This window comes from Schistocerca gregaria, chromosome 2 (assembly GCF_023897955.1).
Source record: "Schistocerca gregaria isolate iqSchGreg1 chromosome 2, iqSchGreg1.2, whole genome shotgun sequence".
NCBI classification, from domain to species: Eukaryota; Metazoa; Arthropoda; class Insecta; order Orthoptera; family Acrididae; genus Schistocerca; species Schistocerca gregaria.
Window position 1 is genome coordinate 221,884,175 of NC_064921.1, and position 25,195 is coordinate 221,909,369.

The 25,195-nt window shown below is 43.7% G+C and overlaps 1 protein-coding gene across 13 annotated transcripts in view; it reads left to right on the forward strand.

Moving 5' to 3' along the window:
* Positions 1–25,195, forward strand: part of LOC126336721 (Ig-like and fibronectin type-III domain-containing protein 1) — a 2,308,230-nt gene that overhangs the window by 1,915,654 nt on the left and 367,381 nt on the right. For all 13 annotated transcript variants that reach the window (XM_050000693.1, XM_050000696.1, XM_050000702.1 and 10 more), the window contains one exon: positions 8,824–8,899. In XM_050000693.1, the coding sequence (XP_049856650.1) occupies positions 8,839–8,899 (61 nt within the window). In that variant the 5' untranslated portion in view covers positions 8,824–8,838. The remainder of the gene's footprint in view (positions 1–8,823; positions 8,900–25,195) is intronic.

Consider the following 25,195-nt stretch of genomic DNA (forward strand, 5'->3'; position numbering starts at 1 on the left):
GTACGTCGATATGAAACTTCCTTGCAAATTAAAACTGTGTGCTGGACCGAGACTCGAACTCGGGACCTTTGCCTTTCGCGGGGAAGTGCTTTCAGATGGTAGAGCACCTGCCCGCGAAAAGCAAAGGTCCAGAGTTCGAGTCTCGGTCCAGCACACAGTTTTAATCTGCCAGGGAGTTTCAAATTGCCGTCTGTTTTGCCTTGAAGGAAGAACAGTGGGCAGCACTATGCAGGCTGACTTATTAACGTTTAAAAACCCCCAAACCAACGTAGATGGCGTTGAGACAAGTAATTTGGGGCTGCAAATCTCGGGAAATACCTCGAAAGTCGATGACAAATGTTGAACATGTAACGTCACCATATGATATACCATGCCGTACATGCAGATCTTGGGCCTGTCGTCGATTCCATCCTCGCCGGTAGAGCTCCGCTAGGCTACTTTGTTTCCGTTCTTGCAGTATCCGATGTGATCGGTAGTGCTCACGGTAATGGTAATACATTTACGGAAACCGACTAGCCTAGTGGAGAGATGTATAGCACTGCTCCTACGAGAGAGAGTAGGACTGACAAAACCAACCACTGTCCTTGCGGTGAGATGCGTCACCTGATGATGTCACGTGTCCAACATTGGTCATCCGCTTTCGTGGAATTTCCGACATTTGCGGTCCCATGTGTCTTAGAATAAATTACTAGTCTCAGGGTCATCTACGTCGGATTTGAAACGTTAACTAGAATCACTCTGTATATTGGACAGTTTTCATATTGACGGAAGCTGCATCGTGCTGGGCGTTTCCCAGCCACAGAGTGTTGCATGAAGAGCCTCGACGGGGAGACAGGCGGCCGTATGCTGTTTCCAGGGAGACGCAGGCAGCGGAACTGATGAATGAGGCGACGTCGTGGTCTCGTAAAGAGCAGTCAGCGCGGCCGGGAATGCAATCTCGCGCCTCGTGAATAAAACAACGCCCGGCTGGCAAGGACGACGAAGGAGCTGATGGCTGCGGGGGTGGATAAGGGGGGAAGGGGAAGGGGAAGGGGAAGGGGGGACAGCGGAAGGGGCGGTGGCGACCACCTGGAGGAGAGGACAGCGTAAGCGGCGGCCCTCGTCTTCTGCTTTTAACGCCAATGGCGGCTTTGGACTCTGTTTACCAAAGCGCTCCGCTCCAGACACATTTTAAACACTTGTCAACGAGCGGAGATGCGCTAGGAAGAATTGACCCGTTTCGCCATGGCCTACCGACACTTCCGTTTCGTTCCGCAGCGCGCTCAGTCTCCAACAACGCAAATGTAAACAATTTTAGGATCTGGAATAATTATAATATTCAGTACAAAGACTGGTTTGATGCTGCTCACCACACTAGTGCGTCCTGTTCAAGCCTCGTCAACTCTTCATGAACAGTACAGCCTACATCAGTTTCATCTTGGTTATTGCAGTCAAGCCTCGACCTACAGCCACAATTTTTTACCCCACACATATTACCCATGATTAGCAAATTGATGCCTCATAATGTACTGATGTGGCGAACGAGCAATCTCTCGTCGACACTGTGGTGGTTTCTCAGATTTACTTCTGGATGAGGCCGAGAGGAAGCTACAACACATCGAAAATATTATATCACTTTATTACAACATGAACAAAATGACATGCCTAACTTCGGAGGATTCTATGTCCTCTTGACTGTCTATGCGTAGCTACTAGTTAATGACACTGAACACTAACGTATCATTTGATTATTTACTTTATTTAATTTTATTTACACGTCAAGTTCCGTAGAATCAAATTCAGGAGCAAATCTCCAAGGTCATGGAACGTGTCAGTACATGAATTTACAAAATAAAAATAATAAAAGGTAAAAATAAATGTTTATAACACGAAAACAGTCAGTCCATAAGTTTAAGTAAACGCAGTCAACAATACAACAAGAATCAGCTTAATTTTTCAAGGAACTCCTAGACAGAATAGAAGGAGTGACTCATGAGAAAACTCTCCAGTTTCGATTTGAAAGCGCGTGGATTACTGCTAAGATTTTAGAATTCGAGTGTTACCTTACTGAAAATGGATGCAGCCGCATACCGCACACCTTTCTGCGCAAGAGTTATGGAAGTCCGATCCAAATGCAGGTTTCATTTGGTTCAAATGGATTTGAGTACTATGGGACTTACCTTTTGAGGTCATCAGTCGCCTAGAACTTAGAACTACTTAAACCTAACTAACCTAAGGACATCACACACATGCATGCCCGAGGCAGGATTCGAACCTGCTACCGTAGCGGTCGCGCGGTTCCAGACTGAAGCGCCTAGAACCGCTCGCCCACGACTGCCGGCTAGGTTTGATTTCTGCCGAGTATTAACCGAGTGAAAGCTGCTTATTGTCGGGAATAACCTAATATTGTTAACAAGAAATGAGCTTAAGGAAAATATATATATATATATATATATATATATATATATTATATATATATATATATATATATATATATATATATATATATATATAGTGAGATGCTAACGTCAAAAGACCCAGACTCGTGAACAGGGGTCGACAAAAGATTCGTGACCTTACACTACATACAGCCCGAACCGCCCGTTTCTGAGCCAAAAATATCCTTTTAGAAGGGGAAGACTTACCCCAAACTACGACATAAGCGAATGAAAATAAGCAAAGTAGACTAATTTTCGGCCGGCCGCGGTGGTCTAGCGGTTCTAGGCGCTCAGTCCGGAGCCGCGCGACTGCTACGATCGCAGGTTCGAATCCTGCCTCGGGTATGGATGTGTGTGATGTCATTAGGTTAGTTAGGTTTAAGTAGTTCTAAGTTCTAGGGGACTGATGACCATAGATGTTACGTCTCATAGTGCTCAGAGCCATTCGAACAATTTGAACTAGTTTTCGTGTCCAACGAATACTCACTACAGATACCGTTCGAACAGTAAAAATGGCAGTATTAAGTCTTTGAGCAAGATCCTGAAGGTGGGATTTCCACGACAGCTTACTATCTACCTGAACACCTAGAAATTTGAACTTTTCAGTTTCACTAATCACATACCCATTCTGTGAAATTAAAAGTCAGGTTTTATTGAATTGTGTGCTAGAAACTGTAAAAAGTGAGTCTTACTGTGATTTAACATTAGTTTATTTTCTACAAGCCATTATCGTAGGTCATGTACTGCACTATTTGAAACCGAGCCAATGTTGCTCACAACATCGTTTACTACAAAGCTAGTGTCATCAGTAAACAGAAATATTTTAGTCACCCATAATACTAGAGGGCATATCATTTATATAAATAAGGAACAGGAGCGGTCCCAACACTGATCTTTGCCCCCCCCCCCCACTTGACCGTACCCCACTCAGCCCCCACGTCACAGCCATTATCAACATGGTTAAAAATGATCTTTACCTGTCTGTTGCTAAAATAAGAGGTGAACCAGTTGGGAGCTACTCCACGTATTCCGTAATGTTCCAACATCTGGGTCAATATTTTGTGATCAACACAATCAAATGCCTTAGTTAAATCAAAAAATATGCCTAGCGTTCGAAACCTTTTGTTCGACCCATTCAGTATCTCACAGAGAAAAGAGAATATAGCATTTTCAGTTGTTAAACGACTTTTAAGGCCGAACTATACATTTGATAGCAAATGGTGTGATATAAAATGATCAATTATCCTTACATACACCGCCTTTTCAATAACGTTTGTAAACACTGATGGCACAGAAAAGGTCTACAATTATCTACATTATCCTTTTCTCCCTTTCTATAAAGCGGCTTTATTAATGAGTAGTTTAATCGTTCAGGCAACCGACCACTCCTAAAGGAAAAATTACAAATATGACTAATAGAGGGCTAACATGTGCAGCACAGTACTTTAATATTCGGCTAGACACTCCATTATAACCATGAGAGTCCTTAGTCTTCAGTGATTTAATTGTTGACTCAATCTCCCTCTTGTCTGTATCACAGAGCAGTATTTCAGAAATCAATCTCGGAAAGGCATTGGCCAAGAATGTTGTAAGACTTCCTGTAGAAACTAAATTTTTATTTAATTCACCAGCAATGCTCATAAAATGATTGTTAAGTACTGTATATACATCATATTTATCAGTAACAGAAATATTTTTACTGCGGAGTGACTTTATATCGTCGACCTTGTGCTGCTCACCAGACACTTCCTTCACAACTGACCATATTTATCCTGTGAATTAGCTGTTCTATTTGCATACCACATACTCTTAGCCTTCCTAATAACATTTTTAAGCACTTTACAATACTGTTTGTAATGGGCTACTGTAGCTTGATTGTGACTCCTAACATTTTGTTATGATTCCCGCTTTGTTCTACAAGATATCGTTATGCCACTAGTGAGCTACCCAGGCTGCTTATTACTGATAGTACCACGTTTAGAACGCTCTAATGGAAAGCAACTCTCAAAGAGCATGAGAAATGTGTTAAGGAAAGCATTACATTTGTCATCTATGTTATCGTCACTAAAAACATCGTGCCACCTCTGTTCCTTGACAAGGTTTAAAAAACTCTGTCTTGCTGTTGGATTAACTTTCCTACATAGTTTGTAATTAAATGTGACATTTGTTTGAGTACTAAAGCCTTTCAATGTTAAAATTTGTGCATCATGATCTGAAAGGCCATTAACCCTTTTACTGACAGAATGTCCATCCAGTACTGATGAATGAATAAAAATATTGTCTGTGGCTGTGCTACTGTTCCCCAGCACCCTAGTTGGAAAAAACGCAGCCTGCATCAGATTATATGATTTTATGAGATCTACCAACATCCTTTTTCATGCACCATCATAAACAAAATTGATATTGATGTCACCACGTATAAGTAATTTCTGAATGATAAAATGAATCAAGAACCCTCTCTAGCTTGAGCAGAAACGCTCTGAAGTTGGAGTAAGGGGACCTATAAACAACAACAATTAGAAGTTCAGTTTCACTAAATTCACCTGCCCCTGCACAACTTTCAAATATCTGTTCAGTGCAGTGTCGTGCTACGTCTATGGACTCAAGTGGAATACTGTTTTTTACGTACATAGCCACTACCCCACCGCGCAAGGAACTCCTCGAAAAACAGCCAGCTAATCTGTATCAAGGTAAAGGAAGCCTATGAATTGTCAAATTATTTAAGTGGTGCTCCGATATACCAATAATTTCAGAGTCATTATCTGTAGGCAGTTCACTAACTTTATCTCTAATAGGTCTTATATTTTGATGAAATATGATAATTCCTTCTCTACTCGGAAACATTATATTCTCAGAAGATGAGCGCTTAGTTAGAGTGACTTCTTTTAAGCAGGTATACCTGTCAGTTGACTTCAATCTAAAAAAAGTGCATTACAGAATAATAATCTCTTCTCTCATTGTACAAGTAAATATCAACTTTACTACTTAGTTCTATCTAATACAACTCCCTGTAGTGAGACGATGTGGTCGTCTTCGACGATGACTGCATAGGCGGCTGAGCAGCAGTCCGCTCTGACGTTAAGTCTTCAGCAGAAACGGCTTATGGAAATTCTTGAGGACGTGTCTGCTTCGATGTCTCTCATTCGTCGCCGCGTCTGGCAGCGACTGTGCGTTCTTGTGGTTCCGTCGTAAGCTACCAACTTTGTCACGGTACCTCGTTCTTCGGACGACAGCACCTGTACTCTATGAATTGGTACCATCTTTTAGTTAACGTGTACAGTAGGTTTCTTTTCTCCTATTCAATTCAGTATCTCTTCACTTGTTCTTCGATCTTCAAATCTGTAGCATTCTTCTGTAGCAACACATTTCAAAAGCTTTTATTCTTTTCTTCTATGGACTGTCTATAGCCTCCATAAGAAGGTACACTCCAGGCAAATACCTTCATAAAAGACTTCCTAAATCTGACGTTTGTATTTGCTGTTAATAAATTCTTCTTTTCAGATACGCTGTTGTTGCTGTTATTGCATTTTATATCCTCTCCAATTTGGCCATCGTCAGTTACTTTGCCGTTGCTAAAATACGTAGCAAAAACGTTTACTACATTTAGAGCGTCATGTACCAATATAATTACTTCAGTTTCTGATTTGATTCGATACATTTCTTTCCCTCTGTTTCATTTTTTTTTATATTTATCTTACAAGCTCTTTCGATGACACACCCTTTTCCATGCAACTGCTCTTGGAAGTCCATTGCCATCTGTGAGAAAATTACAAACTTTTTTTGAATTTTTTCTCCTTAAATATTAATTCACTTTCTAAATTTCTTCTTGGTTTTCTTCACATCCTGTTTAATGCACAGAGTGAAAAACGTTGTGGAGTAGCGCATTCAGTGGAGCTGCATGTCAAGATCTCTAGAAATACTCCTCTTAGTGGTTGCGCCAGCAGTACGCCTACCTGTATCATTGAGGCGAGCAAGCCACCCCATTCTGGCAAGGTTAATGGTTTGTGAGGAAGAGGGAAATTTCTATAGAACACGACGACAATGTGAGACAACAGTTACTGAGAAAACTTACAGTGGTGTTACACAACGAGAGTGATATAAACCGTGTTAGAAAAAGTATTCCATAGTTTAAGACGTGGTAGTATGGGCCAAAACAAGACAAAAATGTTCAGTATGTACGGGCTTTAAAATTCTTACCTTAAGAGCTATGAGCACTTGTTCATCTCCGCTGCTGTGAAATACATCTCTTCAATGGCATGCTGTTTGCTATTACGAACGACCTACACAACGCAGTAAACAAATGAGGACACATTCCTCTGTTTTGTCAATGGATAACGTTTGCAGTAACACATGTTAGTGTTTATACTGTACAGGTCTCGGTAAGTGCAGCGCGTACGTTAGTTCTAATGGAACGTTTTTGGTTGCGATAAATTTTTGAGACGCTATTATGTTGCAGTTTTCATTTACCACAATAATGGAAGCCTGTTACTGATTTGTTTACTGCGTGCTTCAATAGCAGAGAGCTTGTAGCAGCGAAGATGAACAAGTGCTCGTAGTTCTGAAGGTATGCATTTTAGAGTCCATGTTTGCTGAACTTTTTTTCTTGTTTTGCTCCATACTAACACTTCTCAGAATATGGATTTTTTTAAAATATATTAATGTAACAAGTGAGAAACAAGCCTTGGTAATAAAATGCTTGTACCGAAGTCTGTTATTGTTTAGTACCTGTTGCAGTAGCAGCAATACCAGCACTAGCAGTTACAGCTGCGTAAGGATTCGTTCAGGCTGACATATTCATTCACTGCGTTCAGTCCTTATTTGAAAATAGTTTAGGATCCTCTAGGGACTATAATTTTTACCCTAAGGATTTGACATACGTTGGGTTACAATGTATCAAACAAATACCGAAATTTCGTGAACACACGTTTCATCAATCTAAAACGATTTAGTGAGCCACAGTCGGCCGCCTACATATATGGGCGGTCAGCGTTTCGGGTTTTCCATAGAGTGATCCTGGGTTAGATCCCATTACTGGTATTTCGAACGATTTCCGTTACTGTGAGGGCGGGGACTGAGTGCAGTAGGCGTCGTCAGAACAGTTGAGAAGGAATAAAAGCGGGGAAAGCGCAGTATACCCCTGCGCCCCATCATATTTAAGTCCAATGATGGCACCGGAATCAGGTGACGCTGCTATGAATTGGTGGTGTATGGCCCCCTTTGCCTGATTTGGTTTTATACTAACAGTTTAAGGGTCTTCTGCAACTGTGTCCGACGTCTAGCCGTGGTTCTGGCTGTGATGCGATTCGTCAAAAGAATTTATGGTATCACGGTATGTCTGTAAGTCTTACTTTGGGACCTCTAATCCTAACTGAATGAAACACAATCCTTGTACGATAATCGTTTCGCCTTCTTTCTTTGCAAGACATATTCAGTGGCCGGGAATACGTACTTACTTTTGTTTAAACATTTTTTTTTTTTACATTTAGGACGTTGTATATAGTCACATGGTACTATTTTAAGCTTCTACTTGCAGACTTACAAATTTTGTGGATGTTTGGATGTTCACATGTAGTGATATTGTTCATTCGTTACCGCTGTTCTTTTCATAACTGCCATTAGAAATTTCATTTACAGACTTCACAGCAATAGAAACTTAACACTCGTTTTTATTTGTTGTTTTGGATGGTATTGCCAACTGTCGGATTTTATTGCCAATCATCGAATGTTATTGCCAACTATTGAATGTGTGAATGTGTTTTTGTGACCTGTGATCTGTTTGTTTGTTTGTTTGTTTGTGTGTGTGTGTGTGTGTGTGTGTGTGTGTGTGTGTGTGTGTGTGTGTGTGTGTGTGTATGTGTGTGTGCAGTATGTAATGGTATGTGAGAGAGAGAGAGAGAGAGAGAGAGAGAGAGAGAGAGAAAGGGATGGGGGTGGGGAGATAGGGGGAAGAAAGAGAGAGTATATGTATTTGTTTTAATATGGCTGCATATATAGGTGGAATCATATTTATTTTATCTTTTTTTTTAGTTTCAGTAGAGAGTCTGGCAGCTGTACTGTTGTGTATTTACTCGTTTGTCACTTGTTTGTTCTCAGCAATGGCTTTTTGGATGTGGTATTTTTCCCGCATTGTTGTAAGGTATTTATCATGAATGTTTATTCTGATTATTTTCATGTCTTGCTCCATGTTTGTAGAATCGTGGCTGTGGTGTTTTTAGTGCTCTGAAAATATGGAATGGTTTCTTTCACGTTTATGGTGATTTACCTCACAGGTATAAAAGGTACTGAGACAAGGAGCACAATAAACCACTCATCACTGTATTGTAGCTATTCTAATCCAAGCAAGTTTCTTAGCTATCTTGAGAAACCAGGCCTGTGTTTTTTAAGCTGAGCATCGTTTGTGTTGCAGGATCTAACTCGCACCATGGGGCAGTCGAAGCGTCTGCCGCTGCTAGCGTTCCTGGCAACCATGCCCCTGGTTCTTGGTAAGTACCACTCTCGTCCTTTCACTGACGTAAGATGACGGCAATTTAAATCGGTCTTTCATTGGATGCAATGTGAGAAATGCAAATTTCAAAATAAACTCCGTTTATTGTCTTTTTTTGTTACTCCACTGTACATTTCGAAGTTACAGCCTCACTACAAGGGCTTCAATTGTTATGTAATGACCTTCATTGTAATTTCAACGTCCCAGAAGCGGTAGCTGTTCGAGCTACAGTCCGTTCTTAAACGCATCTAGTGCAAATTTGGTGATATATACATGGCGATTCAACTGCCCCTACTACTAAATTTTATGCAACCCACAACACCTTCAAATACCATGTGCAAGAGTTTCGTATTTTCTCGACTGCTACACGGAAACTCTTAGTCTTACAGAAAAAATGAGTAGGACATTTTTGTTGGAAATTTAATGTAGTTAAATTTTTGTACTGGGATGTGTTTCCGCCAGAGGCCGTAGTTTCTAAGAAAAACGTAAAAAAGTGACCTTAAGACGCGTTTTTCTTGAATAACTCGAAAACCTTGACCTCCAGCGAAAACTTATCCCAGTACAAAATATAACTACATTACATTTCCTACAAAAACGTCCTGTTAATTTCTTTTTAGGACATACAGTTCGCACATAGCAAGCGAGACAATATGACAGTCTATATGAAGGTGTTGCGGGCTCCATAAAACCCATTGGTAGGGGCAGCTAAATCACTCTATATACAGATTTACAACAAGATTTACACAGACTTTTGATAAAAACATATATGTTTTTATATGACATCACACTGATGTAATTCCTACATGTTGTTTGCACTTTCATATTAGTATTCAAAGTTTTCAAACACTATGAATGGTATTGAACGGACAGTAGAGGGATTGTATTATTACGCTTTCTTCATATACACTTCTGGAAATTGAAATAAGAACACCGTGAATTCATTGTCCCAGGAAGGGGAAACTTTATTGACACATTCCTGGGGTCAGATACATCACATGATCACACTGACAGAACCACAGGCACATAGACACAGGCAACAGAGCATGCACAATGTCGGCACTAGTACAGTGTATATCCACCTTTCGCAGCAATGCAGGCTGCTATTCTCCCATGGAGACGATCGTAGAGATGCTGGATGTAGTCCTGTGGAACGGCTTGCCATGCCATTTCCACCTGGCGCCTCAGTTCGACCAGCGTTCGTGCTGGACGTGCAGACCGCGTGAGACGACGCTTCATCCAGTCCCAAACATGCTCAATGGGGGACAGATCCGGAGATCTTGCTGGCCAGGGTAGTTGACTTACACCTTCTAGAGCACGTTGGGTGGCACGGGATACATGCGGACGTGCATTGTCCTGTTGGAACAGCAAGTTCCCTTGCCGGTCTAGGAATGGTAGAACGATGGGTTCGATGACGGTTTGGATGTACCGTGCACTATTCAGTGTCCCCTCGACGATCACCAGAGGTGTACGGCCAGTGTAGGAGATCGCTCCCCACACGATGATGCTGGGTGTTGGCCCTGTGTGCCGCGGTCGTTTGAAGTCCTGATTGTGGCGCTCACCTGCACGGCGCCAAACACGCATACGACCATCATTGGCACCAAGACAGAAGCGACTCTCATCGCTGAAGACGACACGTCTCCATTCGTCCCTCCATTTACGCATGTCGCGACACCACTGGAGGCGGGCTGCACGATGTTGGGGCGTGAGCGGAAGACGGCCTAACGGTGTGCGGGACCATAGCCCAGCTTCATGGAGACGGTTGCGAATGGTCCTCGCCGATACCCCAGGAGCAACAGTGTCCCTAATTTGCTGGGAAGTGGCGGTGCGGTCCCCTACGGCACTGCGTAGGATCCTACGGTCTTGGCGTGTATCCGTGCGTCGCTGCGGTCCGGTCCCAGGTCGACGGGCACGTGCACCTTCCGCCGACCACTGGCGACAACATCGATGTACTGTGGAGACCTCACGCCCCACGTGTTGAGCAATTCGGCGGTACGTCCACCCTGCCTCCCGCATGCACACTATACGCCCTCGCTCAAAGTCCGTCAACTGCACATACGGTTCACGTCCACGCTGTCGCGGCATGCTACCAGTGTTAAAGACTGCGATGGAGCTCCGTATGCCACGGCAAACTGGCTGACACTGACGGCGGCGGTGCACAAATGCTGCGCAGCTAGCGCCATTCGACGGCCAACACCGCGGTTCCTGGTGTGTCCGCTGTGCCGTGCGTGTGATCATTGCTTGTACAGCCCTCTCGCAGTGTCCGGAGCAAGTATGGTGGGTCTGACACACCGGTGTCAATGTGTTCTTTTTTCCATTTCCAGAAGTGTTTAATTGTCTCGGTTTTGCCGATAGTAGACTCCATAGGCGTGAAATAAGCAGTATGAATTGTGTACGATCTTCTCAATTCACTGACGTGTTTCGTCTTAATTCAGAGAAGTTTACCGTGGACGGAAAAGTTACGTCGGTAAACTGTTGAAGACTCTAGAAATGTCCAACAGAGAAAGAAAGACAATCAAAGACTTATATTTTCTAATTCTGTAGACTTTGAATATCTACTAACAATTAGCACTGAATTCATAAATGAAGGAGAACACTGTTAAACGGTAGACTCTGTAAGCTGTGATTCCATAATCTTTTTGAGTGACTCATTATCCCCCTATGCAATTTAAGAGTAGCTACAGGCTGATCATCGTATGATGTTCCGTTTCGAGGGCTTTTATTTTGTAAACCACTTGCAGCTAGTTATAGCGATTTTGATGTTACCGAAAATGTCCGAATTTTGGCGCAGGCTACCGAAAGAATGCTAAGAAAAATACCGTTGGGTTGATGAATTAGTAATTCGCATTTATGCATAAGTTTAGTAAACAGATCAGAGACTTTAGTCATCAGTAATACATTCTACTTCACTATTTATAACATTCTGCCAAGTCTGGTGTAACTTTGCGGTACCATGATAGTAGAAGTCATGCGATTCTGAGGTGAAGAACGGAGGTTGATCGATAGACAGCGGAAAATACGAAATCTATGAGCGCAAGATTAGGTGAGTAAGGTGAGGGCGGAAGGACGTAGCAACCTAATTCCTGTAGAGTGTTTTTAGTCAGTCTCGGAGACTGCTCATGGGCGTTATTGTGGAGTACCGTACTTAACGCAGTCTTCTTGGCCGTAGTCCTGGGGCTGCGTCTGCAAGACGGCTCAGCTGTTGACAATGAATGTCAGCAGTGATGGTTACTCCTCGGGGAAGCAACTCATTGCACACCAAACCGTCGTTGTGCCACCAGATGCAATAATAATATCTTATGAATGAGCACAGGTCTTCGTACGAGGAGTTGCTGCTTCGTTAGAGCTCTGTCATTCATTTCTTTTCATTACGTTAGCACAAGGACGCCATTTCCAGTCACCAGTATATGCATAGGGATAGTCGATGCTGTTCTCGAGCCAGTTGATGACGAGCAAGCAGAGATGCACATATGGCCACTCGCAGATATTGTGATTTTGGCTTAGAGCATGCGGTATCCATACATCCGATTTTCGAACTTTCCCCACTGCAAAAAAAGTCGCACAATGGTGGAATGATCACAGTTCGTCACATTTGCCCGTTCACTGGTACAATGACGTGAATCATTGTGGATTACTGCTTTTAAACGATCTTCATCAAACCCCGAAGTTCTTCCTGAACGTTGAGAATCATTGATGCCAAACGATACTCCTTAAAACAGTAAAACCATTTTTTTTGACGTGCTCTGGCCAATGGCGTTATCCGCGTTCACGACGCTAAAGTTTCTGGCTGCCTTCGCTGCTGTCGGGGTGACCAGAGCACGTCAAAAAAATGGTTGAACTGTTGAACCCTAACAGAAGAATATGTCGGAAATTTTCCAATTTCTCCACCTGGCACACTACTTTCTAGCGTTCACAGCTCCACTCACTATCTCCAAGTGTCAAAATAACCGTCTGTAATCTCAGATATCAGCAGTGAACTACAAATAAAAAATGACAATCGATAAATGAACTCCGGAACACTAACAAGCAAAACAAAAACGTTGCGATCTTATGCACCGTCCTAATAGTTATTATTTTTGCCTGTTTACATTTCAAATTACGCATGTGTAGTTTCGCTTATTTTCACCAGACCCTCATCAACAGTGACTGACTGCAATTTATAGACAAAATAAAGTTCCTCTGATTCCTCATACTCTAAAACTGCTCGAAAGCTGCATTGCCGGCCGCGGTGGTCTCGCGGTTCTAGGCGCGCAGTCCGGAACCGTGCGACTGCTACGGTCGCAGGTTCGAATCCTGCCTCGGGCATGGATGTGTGTGATGTCCTTAGGTTAGATAGGTTTAAGTAGTTCTAAGTTATAGGGGACTAATGACCACAGCAGATGAGTCCCATAGTGCTCAGAGCCATTTGTACCATTTTTGAAAGCTGCATGTGGACATCAACTATGTAGCCTGGTTCAAATATTTTTCTTTTCTGGGCCGTGAAGAATACGATTCATGCGATGAGGGCAGAACTGTACGTTGGTATCACTCGTTATGAAACAGCTTCAGTTGATTCCAAAACGCGACTTTGTGTCTCCGCATCTAGTCAGTCTGTGAACAGATTTAAGAAGAAAAAAGAAAAAGCTCGAGAGTTTTCGGTGTTCAAAAAAAGAACTGCTTCACTAGGCATACTCAGAAAGCTTTAACAATCACCTCAAAAATAAATAAAGTTGTACCGTTTACTTTCTGTTTGTTTGCAAGTACATGTCTGGCAGTTACACATTGGAATCCCCGCGCCTCATTAACGTAGCACGGCGCTAGGGAGCCAAAACAAAATGGCGGAGTTCATTAATGAACTAGAGCATTTGCTTCCAGAAAATTTATCGCTGCATACCATTTGATACTTTTAGAAATTTCCGCCGGCCGGAGTGTCCGAACGGTTCTAGGCGCTACAGTCTGGAACCGATCGAAAGCTACAGTCGCAGGTTCGAATCCAGCCTCGGGCATGGATGTGTGTGACGTCCTTAGGTTAGTTAGGTTTAAGTAGTTCTAAGTTCTACGGGACTCATAACCTCAGAAGATAAGTCCCATAGTGCTCAGAGCCATTTGAACCATTTCAGAAGTTTCGGGGGATCACTGTAAACCGTCCTCTTACTAACGAATCTTGCAGTGTGGGGAAGGGGTGGGGGAGGCGGTGTAGAGGGATGCGGAAGGAAGGTTGAGATACGACTGAAGCAGGAGTGAGAAACTGTACGGGACAAATAATATTTGCCATCTTTTTAAGTGCGTCGTGCCGCTCAGCTACTATGTGTGGCACAAGTAATAAAGTTTCGTAAAAATACTTTTTTACAGACTGACTATGAGATTAAATTAAGCTGGGTCTGATGCAAATTTTCAATATTCAAGACCAGAATGACATTTAAAATATTTATTTCAGCAGTTAGTTTTATCACTACCATTTTACTTCAAAAGTAAAGTAACTTAAGAGAATAATTCTAATAAAGTAAATTAAGATAATAATTCTATTCCTATCAGTACATGTTTTATTTACTTGTACATCCGCCACTTGTGTCCACATGTACCACCAGTGGTATGGGTACCACCGTTTGGGAATCCCTGAAGCAGAGCATTGTGTAGTAACTCGTTATGTGGATTTAAGGGAGAACAGCTGTACAACAATGCGTTAATCGAACTGTAGGGCAACAGTGCGCCAGTGGTTGGTTTTCACAGACGTTTCCAGCGTAGTAAGTAATGAAGAACGAAGTGACGCACCATAACTCCGTGAGAATCGGGAATAGCATTTGGTCCTTGTGATCGGAAACCATCGCATTAGTAGCGAGGTGATAGCGCAGGAAATTAAAATCAATTATGCATCAGTTTTTATCTTACACGACATTTTCAGCGTTAGACGCTGGTTTCCGTGACTGGTGACGCATATTCAAAGAGCCCGTCCGAAACGAGGCAGCAGAGGGGATGTGACAGTAGTGTCAGGCCAGTCAAGATATTTTGCCGCCTAATAAACATGGATGAATGCTGTGTGTATCACTGTGATCCCGGGACAAATGAACAAAGCAAGAGGTGGAAACATGTGGATTCATCACAGCTGAGAAAGGCGAAGACCCAAGCATCAACAGGCAAGGTGACTACGAGTGGTGTGGTGGTCTCAGATTGTGTTGCTAAGGATAAGAACCATTTCAGGATCGTATTACCAAAATCTGATGATGAGAGACCATCAGAAAGAAGCTACCTGTTAATCTATGTAAGGGCTGTTTCTCCTCCACGATAACGGTCCAGCTGCACAGGACACACGCACACATGCTTGGGCTGTCATAATACAAGGGATGGGTTGGGTTGGATTGTTTGGAGGAAGGAGACCAGACAGCGAGGTCATCGGTCTCATCGGGTTAGGGAAGGACGGGGAAGGAAGTCGGTCGTGTCCTTTCAAAGGAACCATCCCGGCATTTGACTGGAGCGATTTAGGGAAATCACGGAAAACCTAAATCAGGATGGCCGGACGCGTGATTGAACCGTCGTACTACCGAATACGAGTCCAGTGTCTAACCACTGCGCCAACTCGCTCGGTCATAATGCAAAGTGTCTGTAAATAAGTTACACAATATTAACTGTAATTGTGGAATGTTAAATAACTTACAGAAATGTTTGATACAGAACTGTCGCAATATATCTTCAAGTTTTATTCCCGCCTATCAGTGCTGGTTCCGGATGTTCCCGTTAGGTGGCATGCGCAAATGAATTATTCCAACACTCATCGTGGAGCCGTATAAAAGTGCAGAGTTTGCACGGAAGGTAAGAGACGAGACATTCATCAGACTTGACGCGGCCAGTAGGAATATGGGATTGAATATCAGGCAGCAGGAAACAAAATACACTCCAAGGCAAAACAATAAAGTACGACGGGCCGCAAAGGGAATATTCAAATTGTGCGGAAACAGATACGATCTGCATCTACAGACAAACAAATAGCAGGCCAACGTGGCCGAGCAGTATTAGGCGTTTCAGTCTGGAACCACACGACTGCTACGGTCGCAGGTTCGAATCCTGCCTCGGGCATGGATGTGTGTGATCTCCTTAAGTTAGCTAGGTTTAAGTAGTTCTAAGTTCTAGGGGACTGATGACCTCAGAAGTTAAGTCCCATAGTGCTCAGAGCCATCTGAACCATTTGTTGAGTCCCATTGCGCTCAGAGCCATTTCAATCATTTTGAACAAACAAATGATTATCGTTTAATTCAAACTTGATGATTTATTCAAGAGAAAGAGCTTCACAAATTGAGCAAGTTAATACGGCGTTGGTTCACCTTCGGCCTGGCATTGATTGATAGACTTGTTGGGTGTCTTCCTGAGGGATTTCAGCAAGATAATGCCTGCCCCACACAAGGAGAGTTTCTGCTACTTGTCTTCGTGCTTCCCAAATCCTATATTCACTATTATATTTGAGAGACCATTCAGAACTAAATGTTGCAAGACAAGTTATTGTGTGTGAAATCCTATGGGACTTAACTGCTAAGGTCATCAGCGCCTAAGCTTACACACTACTTAACCTAAATTATCCTAAGGACAAACTCACACACCCATGCCCGAGGGAGGACTCGAACTTCCGCTGGGACCAGCCGCACAGTCCATGACTGCAGCTTCTGAGACCGCGCGGCTAATCCCACGCGGCCCAAGTTATTAATTGGTGCAATCGTTTCACCGAAACTGGCTGTGTATCACATTGGACGACGGGTCAGGGTTAACCAGCAGTCTCTGGCGCGGCGATTGAACAATTTCAGCTGTCTTACTTTCGTAGTCTGAGCAAATGAACGAAACGTGCCAACTTAGGATTGAATGACGGAAATGCCTGTCACTCAAACCCTACAAACTGGAACTGTTGCAGGCTTTAAGAGAAAGTCCAATGCTGCCCGAGGCAGGATTCGAACCAGGGACCGCAGCAGCATCGCCGTCTCAGACTAAAGTGCATAGAAACGCTCGGTCACAGCGGCCGGCTGCCCGTCCGCACACGGGGAGAGTTTCTACTGCTTGTCTTCGAGCTTCCCATGCTCTACCTTGCCAACACGGCCGCCGGATTTCTTCCCAATTGAGATCATTTGGAGCATTGTGGGCAGGCTCTTCCAACCAGCTGGAGATTTCGACGATGTAACGCGCCAGTCGGACAGAATTTAGCAAGACAACCCTCAGGAGGATATACAACGACACTGTCAATCAACACTAATCCAAAAAACTCCTTGCGTAAGGGTCCGAGGTGGGCCAACGTGTTATTTACTTGCTCAAGTTGTGAAGATCTTTCGCTTGAATAAACCATCCTGTTTTTCTGAAAACGTAATCATTTATTTGTCTGTACATATACATAAAATCTATGCGATTTCCGCTTCATTCGGACAGTTTCTTGGTGGAATACCGTTTTTATTTCCTTATTTGTTATTAGTCTATGTGTGTGCTTCGAAAGCGCCTAAATAGAACGTGCTTAACAACTTTGGGCATTTATATTTTTACGATAGTTTAAATATATACCAGTTTTTATATATATATATATATATATATATATATATATATATATATATATATATATATATATATATATATCGACAGTTACCGCCTGAAATGATATATCTTAGGAAATTAATCAATAATTAATTTATTAGTAATGGATTAATAACAGCCAATAGAGCCTGTTCTCCTCAACACTCTTAACTCGTCTCACCAAATTAAACATTTATAAAGCAGTTATAAGACCAGTGCTTACATATGTCTCGAAAAATTGAACATTAATATAAAAATTCGTTGGAATGCTATATACCTTTGAGAGAAAGGTTCTTCGAGGGACCATTGGTCAAACCTGCGAAAAAGTAATATAGAAAAGGAAGTACATTATGGGCTGAATAGTGTACATAAGGATCGGACAGTTAGAAGAGTAGAGAAACTAACCAAATTGAGATGCGTATGGCATGGGGCACGGATGAGTGATGCAGAAGTAGCTAAATGGAAATGTTATGAAAATCCAGGTGTTCATATAGGACAGGGCCGACCGAGCACCAGAAGAACACATGGTGCCATGGAGGACCTGCAGATAATGGACTAATGGAGATGGAAAGCTCGAGCGTTTGAATTCGATAAGAGGCGGAGAACTGCTGAAGAGGCCGATGTTCACAATGAGTGTCTTTCCCTTATTTCACTCCAGCTATTCTGCTCTTCCTGTCTAAATATTCAGTGTTGGCGGCAGACCACAGCGGAAACAAACGAGAAGGTTGGGGCTATTCCGGCAGTGACGATGCACTCGGGCGGTGGGAGACACCTGTACGTCGACGCTGCACGTGAAATGTGGAGGCCAGCGATATCGAAGAGGCAGCTCCGACGTCCGCGGCGAGCAGCAGGTAGCGGGCTGGGATCCGACGGCCGGCCAGAGATAAATCGCGCTCATTTGCATCGCGCGGCCGCATCTCGCCATAAGAATATTAATGGCGGCTCCCGCGCCTCTCGACGGCCGCCTCTCGGATATATTTCCGAGCGGCCGTACTTGCGCCAGCCCCTACGCCTGCCAGTAATTGGTGGCGGGAATAAATTCCGGAATCAGCGGCGCCAGCCGGACCGTGATGGAGCATTAAGATAGGCAGCGGACACGCTGTCGGCTCGCGAGCGTAGGTCCCGGATCAGCACCGCGTGTTGCCCGGGAGGAGACAGAGCCAGAGGTGGAAAAACCCTGCGGCGAATTTAGGGCGTTACGCCGAGCGCTGCGGCTATCTGGGCACGTGCCTCCCGGAGGCAGAGCGACGTACACGGTTTTCAGGAACGAAAATTACGGAACAGAATAACGAATACTACAAATCATTGTGTGTATACACTAGCAGACGGCGAACCGGAACCTGCTTCACATTCTCAGCCCTTCCACATTTTTATTCAACAAGCTGTACCCGATCTGATTAATATTTATTTCCTTCAGTAGCGCCTCCGGTCTCGTAAACTGACATAAGGCCGGGAGAGCGATGTGCCGACCACATGCCCCTCCATAACCGCATTCAGCAACGCCTGTGGGCTGAGTATGACACGGCGGCTGGTCGGTACCAGCCTGTTCGAGTTGAGTCTAGTTTAGTTTATAACCTTTGTCGAGGCAATATTAGAAAAGGTACGCACCATTTGTCTCAAAGTCCTAGCTACTGAAAGCATGCTTCATAATACACTACTGGCCATTAAAATTGCTACACCAAGAAGAGATGCAGATGATAAACTGGTATTCAATAGACAAATATATTCTACTAGAACTGACATGTGATTACATTTTCACACAATTTGGGTGCATAGATGCTGAGAAATAAGTACCCAGAACATCCACCTCTGGCCGTAATAACGGCCTTCATACGCCTGGGCATTGAGTCAAACAGAGCTTGGATGGCGTGTACAGGTACAGCTGCCCATGCAGTTTCTACACGATACCACAGTTCATCAGGAGTAGTTACTGGCATATTAAGACGAGCCAGTTGCTCGGCCACCATTGACCAGACGTTTTCAATTGGTGAGAGACCTGGAGAATGTCCTGGCCAGGGCAGAAGTCGAACATTTTCTGTATCCAGAAAGACCCGTACAGGATCTGAAACATGCGGTCGTGCATTATCCTGCTGAAATGTAGGGTTTCGCAAGGATCGAATAAAGGGTAGAGCCTTGGGTCGTAACACATTTGAAATCTAACGTTCACTGTTCAATGTACCGTCAATGCGAACAAGAGGTGACCGAGACGTGTAACCAGTGGCACCCCATACCATCACGCCGTGTGACACGCCAGTATGGCGATGACGAATACACGCTTCCAATGTGGGTTCACGGCGATGTCGCCAAACACGGATGCGACCATCATGATGCTGTGAAATGAAACTGGATTCATCTGAAAAAAATGGTTCAAATGGTTCTGAGCACTATGGGACTCAACTGCTGTGGTCATCAGTCCCCTAGAACGTAGAACTACTTAAACCTAACTAACCTAAGGACGTCACACACATCCATGCCCGAGGCAGGATTCGAACCTGCGACCGTAGCAGTCGCACGGTTCCGGACTGCGCGCCTAGAACCGCGAGACCACCACGGCCGGCTGATTCATCTGAAAAAATGACGTTTTGCCATTCTGCACCCAGGGTCGTCGTTGAGTACACCATCGCAGGCGCTCCTGTCTGTAATGCAGCGTCAAGGGTAACCGCAGCCATGGTCACCGAGCTGATAGTCCATGCTGCTGCAAACGTCGTCCAACTGTTCGTGCAGGTGTTCGTTGCGTTGCAAACGTCCCCATCTTTTGACTCAGGGATCGAGACGTAGCTGTACGATCCGTTACAGCCATGCGGATAAGATGCCTGTCATCTCGACTGCTTATGATACGGGGCCGTTGGGATCCAGCACGATGTTCCGTATTACCCTCCTGAACCCACCGACTCCATATTCTGCTAACAGTCATTGGATCTCGACCAACTCTAGCAGCAATGTTGCGATACGATATACTGCATTAGCTATAAGCTACAATCCGACCTTTGTCAAAGTCGGAGACGTGATGGTACGCATTTCTCCTCCATACACGAGGTGACAACAACGTTTCACCAAGCAACGCCGGTCAGGTGCTGTTTGTGTATGAGAAATCGATTGGAAACTGCCTGCCCTCATGTCAGCACCTTGTAGGTGTCGCCTCCGACGTCAACCTTGTGTGAACGCTCTGAAAAGGTAATCATTTGCATATCACAGCATCTTCTTCCTATCGGTTAAATTTCGCGTCTGTCAAAATATGCAATCTTTATTGTTAATTATAAGGCGCAAAAATCTTTATATAAATAATTATTTCCAGAAAACATTATGTAAATTATACCTGAAAAGCAATTTCAATTGAGACAGTCATAATACAATTCTCTTGAACTACATCCTGTTTTACAAGGATATGGGAGCTATTTACCTAATACTTACAGAAATTGTAGGCGCCAAATGCGCCATAATAGTTTCATTTGTCCAGATTGCTCACTGTAGCTATGAAGTTCCTGGCGTTGTGTTGAAATGTTGCAGAATGTATTTGCTTAACCAGTGCTGTTTCAGAAAGCGTCAAGAATTTATGAATAAATACTGATGATGTCATAAAGCAACAATATTCTACCGAAACTAAAGCAGTAACAGCCTTCGGTCGCAAAAATGAAGTCTTATTGATCTAGGTTTCGGCAACTACTAAGAGTGCCTTCATCAGAAGTAAAACACCCGAACTGTCAGGTTCACCTGCCCGCAACTGCTAACGCGGGCGCCTCAGTCTGATGCTACCGTAGCTCGACATGTGTGAGCAGCCCATAGTGGCTTGCCTTCTATGTTTTATATTTAAAATTTTGTGACTAAAGCTTTATCGCTTCATATTTATTTTATTCGTGACATGCCAGTTTGATTGTTTTATTTCTGATAAAGGATGTCTTAGTAGTTGCCGGAACCTTGGTCAATAAGACTTTCTTGATGAGACCGAGGGCTGTTATTGTTTTAATTTTACTTTGTAAACGGACGCTGACAACGCAGCCATGCTCAAAACTTTAATATTCCACCGACATTTACTGAAACAAAAAAACCTTGAACATATTAACTGGAAAGTACAGGGTGTTTCAAAAATGACCGGTATATTTGAAACGGCAATAAAAACTAAACGAGCAGCGATAGAAATACACCGTTTGTTGCAATATGCTTGGGACAACAGTACATTTTCAGGCAGACAAACTTTCGAAATTACAGTAGTTACAATTGTCAACAACAGATGGCGCTGCGGTCTGGGAAACTCTATAGTACGATATTTTCCACATATCCACCATGCGTAGCAATAATATGGCGTAGTCTCTGAATGAAATTACCCGAAACCTTTGACAACGTGTCTGGCGGAATGGCTTCACATGCAGATGAGATGTACTGCTTCAGCTGTTCAATTGTTTCTGGATTCTGGCGGTACACCTGGTCTTTCAAGTGTCCCCACAGAAAGAAGTCACAGGGGTTCATGTCTGGCGAATAGGGAGGCCAATCCACGCCACCTCCTGTATGTTCACACGATCATCGAAATATTCATTCAGGAAATTAAAGACGTCGGCCGTGCGATGTGGCCGCGCACCATCTTGCATAAACCACGAGGTGTTCGCAGTGTCGTCTAAGGCAGTTTGTACCGCCACAAATTCACGAAGAATGTCCAGATAGCGTGATGCAGTAATCGTTTCGGATCTGAAAAATGAGCCAGTGATTCCTTTGGAAGAAATGGCGGCCCAGACCAGTACTTTTTGAGGATGCAGGGACGATGGGACTGCAACATTGGGCTTTTCGGTTCCCCATATGCGCCAGTTCTGTATATTAACGAAGCCGTCCAGGTAAAAATAAGCTTCGTCAGTAAACCAAATGCTGCCCACATGCATATCGCCGTCATCAATCCGGTGCACTATATAATTAGCGAATGTCTCTCGTGCAGCAATGGTAGCTGCGCTGAGGGGTTGCCGCATTTGAATTTTGTATGGATAGAGGTGTAAACTCTGGCGCATGAGACGATACGTGGACGTTGGCGTCATATGGACCGCAGCTGCAACACGACGAACGGAAACCCGAGACCGCTGTTAGATCACCTGCTGCACTAGCTGCGCGTTGCCCTCTGTGGTTGCCATACGCGGTCGCCCTACCTTTCCAGCACGTTCATCCGTCACGTTCCCAGTCCGTTGAAATTTTTCAAACAGATCCTTTATTGTATCGCTTTTCGGTCCTTTGGTTACATTAAACCTCCGTTGAAAACTTCGTCTTGTTGCAACAACACTGTGTTCTATGCGGTGGAATTCCAACACCAGAAAAATCCTCTGTTCTAAGGAATAAACCATGTTGTCCACAGCACACTTGCACGTTGTGAACAGCACACGCTTACAGCAGAAAGACGACGTACAGAATGGCGCACCCACAGACTGCGTTGTCTTCTATCTCTTTCACATCACTTGCAGCGCCATCTGTTGTTGAAAATTGTAACTACTGTAATTTCGAAAGTTTGTCCGCCTGAAAATGTACTGTTGTCCCAAGCATATTGCAACAAACGGTGTATTTCTGTCGCTGCTCGTTTAGTTTTTATTGCCGTTTCAAATATACCGGTCATTTTTGAAACACCCTGTATAAACTGAAACCGACACACTAGACAATGAGACAACCAAAGCAAGATAAGGAACATTTATCTGATAAAAATAATGTATCTGCCATTAAAAAACTACATACGTGAAAACGGATGACAATAGTGGAATGGTTAGTCGATGGTCACGACCTTCTTTCTTCTTTAGTCTCCAAAATATGGAAATCGCATTGAGACAGATCGGGACTACATGGAGGATGTGTTAGGACTCTCCGACGTGTCGGAGGCCCTGACCAGCTCGTCTCATAGTGGGATAAATGTTATTAACGGCTATGGCGGTTACTTTCAAAGTAATAAATAGTCTTTTAACTTTTTCTATGTGTCCTAAAAAATCTTCTAACTTTTTTCCACCTGTTCTGCTTTCACTTGACTGCCTCCGATACAGAGTATTATTGAATGTTAGGGCAGATGAATTATGGTGAATTGTGTAGGATTTTGATGAGTTGTCACAAAATACAGATAGCGGTATGCTACTGCTACGAGATAGGAACTTAGAAAAAATCTTTAAGAGCTAATGTAAGAGTAAGAAGTTAAACAAATAAGAGACGCGAAGAAAAATATTGTAGGAATGGTTGAAACTGTGTAACGAACGCTGCAGTATTTGGAGATGCGAAGTGATCTGCTAAGTCAGCACGGTGCAATCGAGTAAAAACTTCTGATAATCTCTCGTCTCGTTAAGCCTCAGTTGTCTCAATGGGCTTTAGTAACTGATTTTTCGATGCTCGTTACACATTTTTCATCCGCTTTCCTTTCCCTTCCGCTTTCAATAAAGAGTAACTATCACAGAAGCTCCGTGTTGATCGTTCCGCGCCGGCCGCGGTGGTCTCGCGGTTCTAGGCGCGCAGTCCGGAACCGTGCGACTACTACGGTCGCAGGTTCGAATCCTGCGTCGGGCATGGATATGTGTGATGTCCTTACGTTAGTTAGGTTTAAGTAGTTCTAAGTTCTAGGGGACTAATGACCACAGCAGTTGAGTCCCATAGTGCTCAGAGCCATATTTTTTATCGTTCTGCACATCGAACCAGACTAAATAATGCACAATACTATCGCACAATTTTACTGGGCACTCTAGGGAGAACTTCAGTAATATTGATGTAGAGTAATATTGGCTATCTGTGCTACGCTTTGAGGATGTCCATTTCTCATGCCATTCAGCATCACATGTTGAAAACGCCGAAACACATTCCCGCTGAGCTGCAGTTCTATTACTATAGCTCCCAGCAAAGCTTTGCATGCCGAATTTGCGAATTCCTTCTAATTAATTCATGGCGACATACGGTAATCCAGGTAGCGTTGCCGGTCGAACTGTTCTGGAGAGCGCTTATGGTTTCGATGGCGACGCCACCGCAGTTTACCGCCGGCTCGAAACATGCGTTCACTTGTGGTTCGCCCGCACCAACCAATCCCCGCCGCTGCGCCCCGGACAATGGCCCGTCGCGCAACGCCGCACTCGCACTGGCGTATATTTTCCAATGCCATTGTTATTTAACAAAATATTTTACACTTGCTGCCGCTCCATTCTTTCCGGTGCGCGTTGCGTGGCGAGAGTCCATTGTTCTCGCGGAGCACGACTCTGAAGAATGGACAGGTCCTGGCCAATAGCATAGCTGCTGGCGGCGTTACGGGGATTAGCTATCGTCCTGTGTGATATACTGCCTGACTCGAAAGGCATATTATTAAGTACGACTGAAAGGTCAAAAGGCAATATGGGGGGCATTTTATTCCATGTGTGCCTTACATTTGTAAAAAAAAAAAAAAATTACGCGACGTGTTCTGAATATGCTCATTGGCAGTACCGTGTGCAATTTGGACCGTATTCAAGGCTTATTGATCAGTCGGGGAACGTATTCATGAGTATAGTGTTGTTGTACAACAGTAATGCGTGATTACGTCATTACCTTTACAAATTCCAAAGTGGCATTATTGACGCGTATTATAACGTATTGTTCCATATTTTCTAAGAACTCAACAATACTCAAAGTTAGTTGGTTGTGGAACGAGTTACTACATCTACAGTGTGTGTCAAAGTCTTTGCATCAAACTTCTAGAGGTGATACATCACGTCATGGGGAACAAATTTTATTAGAGACAAATTTTTTGCAGACTCTTCACGGCATCCCTTTGTGTTGGTTATGCCGTTGAAAGGCAACAGGGCATGGGCAGTAT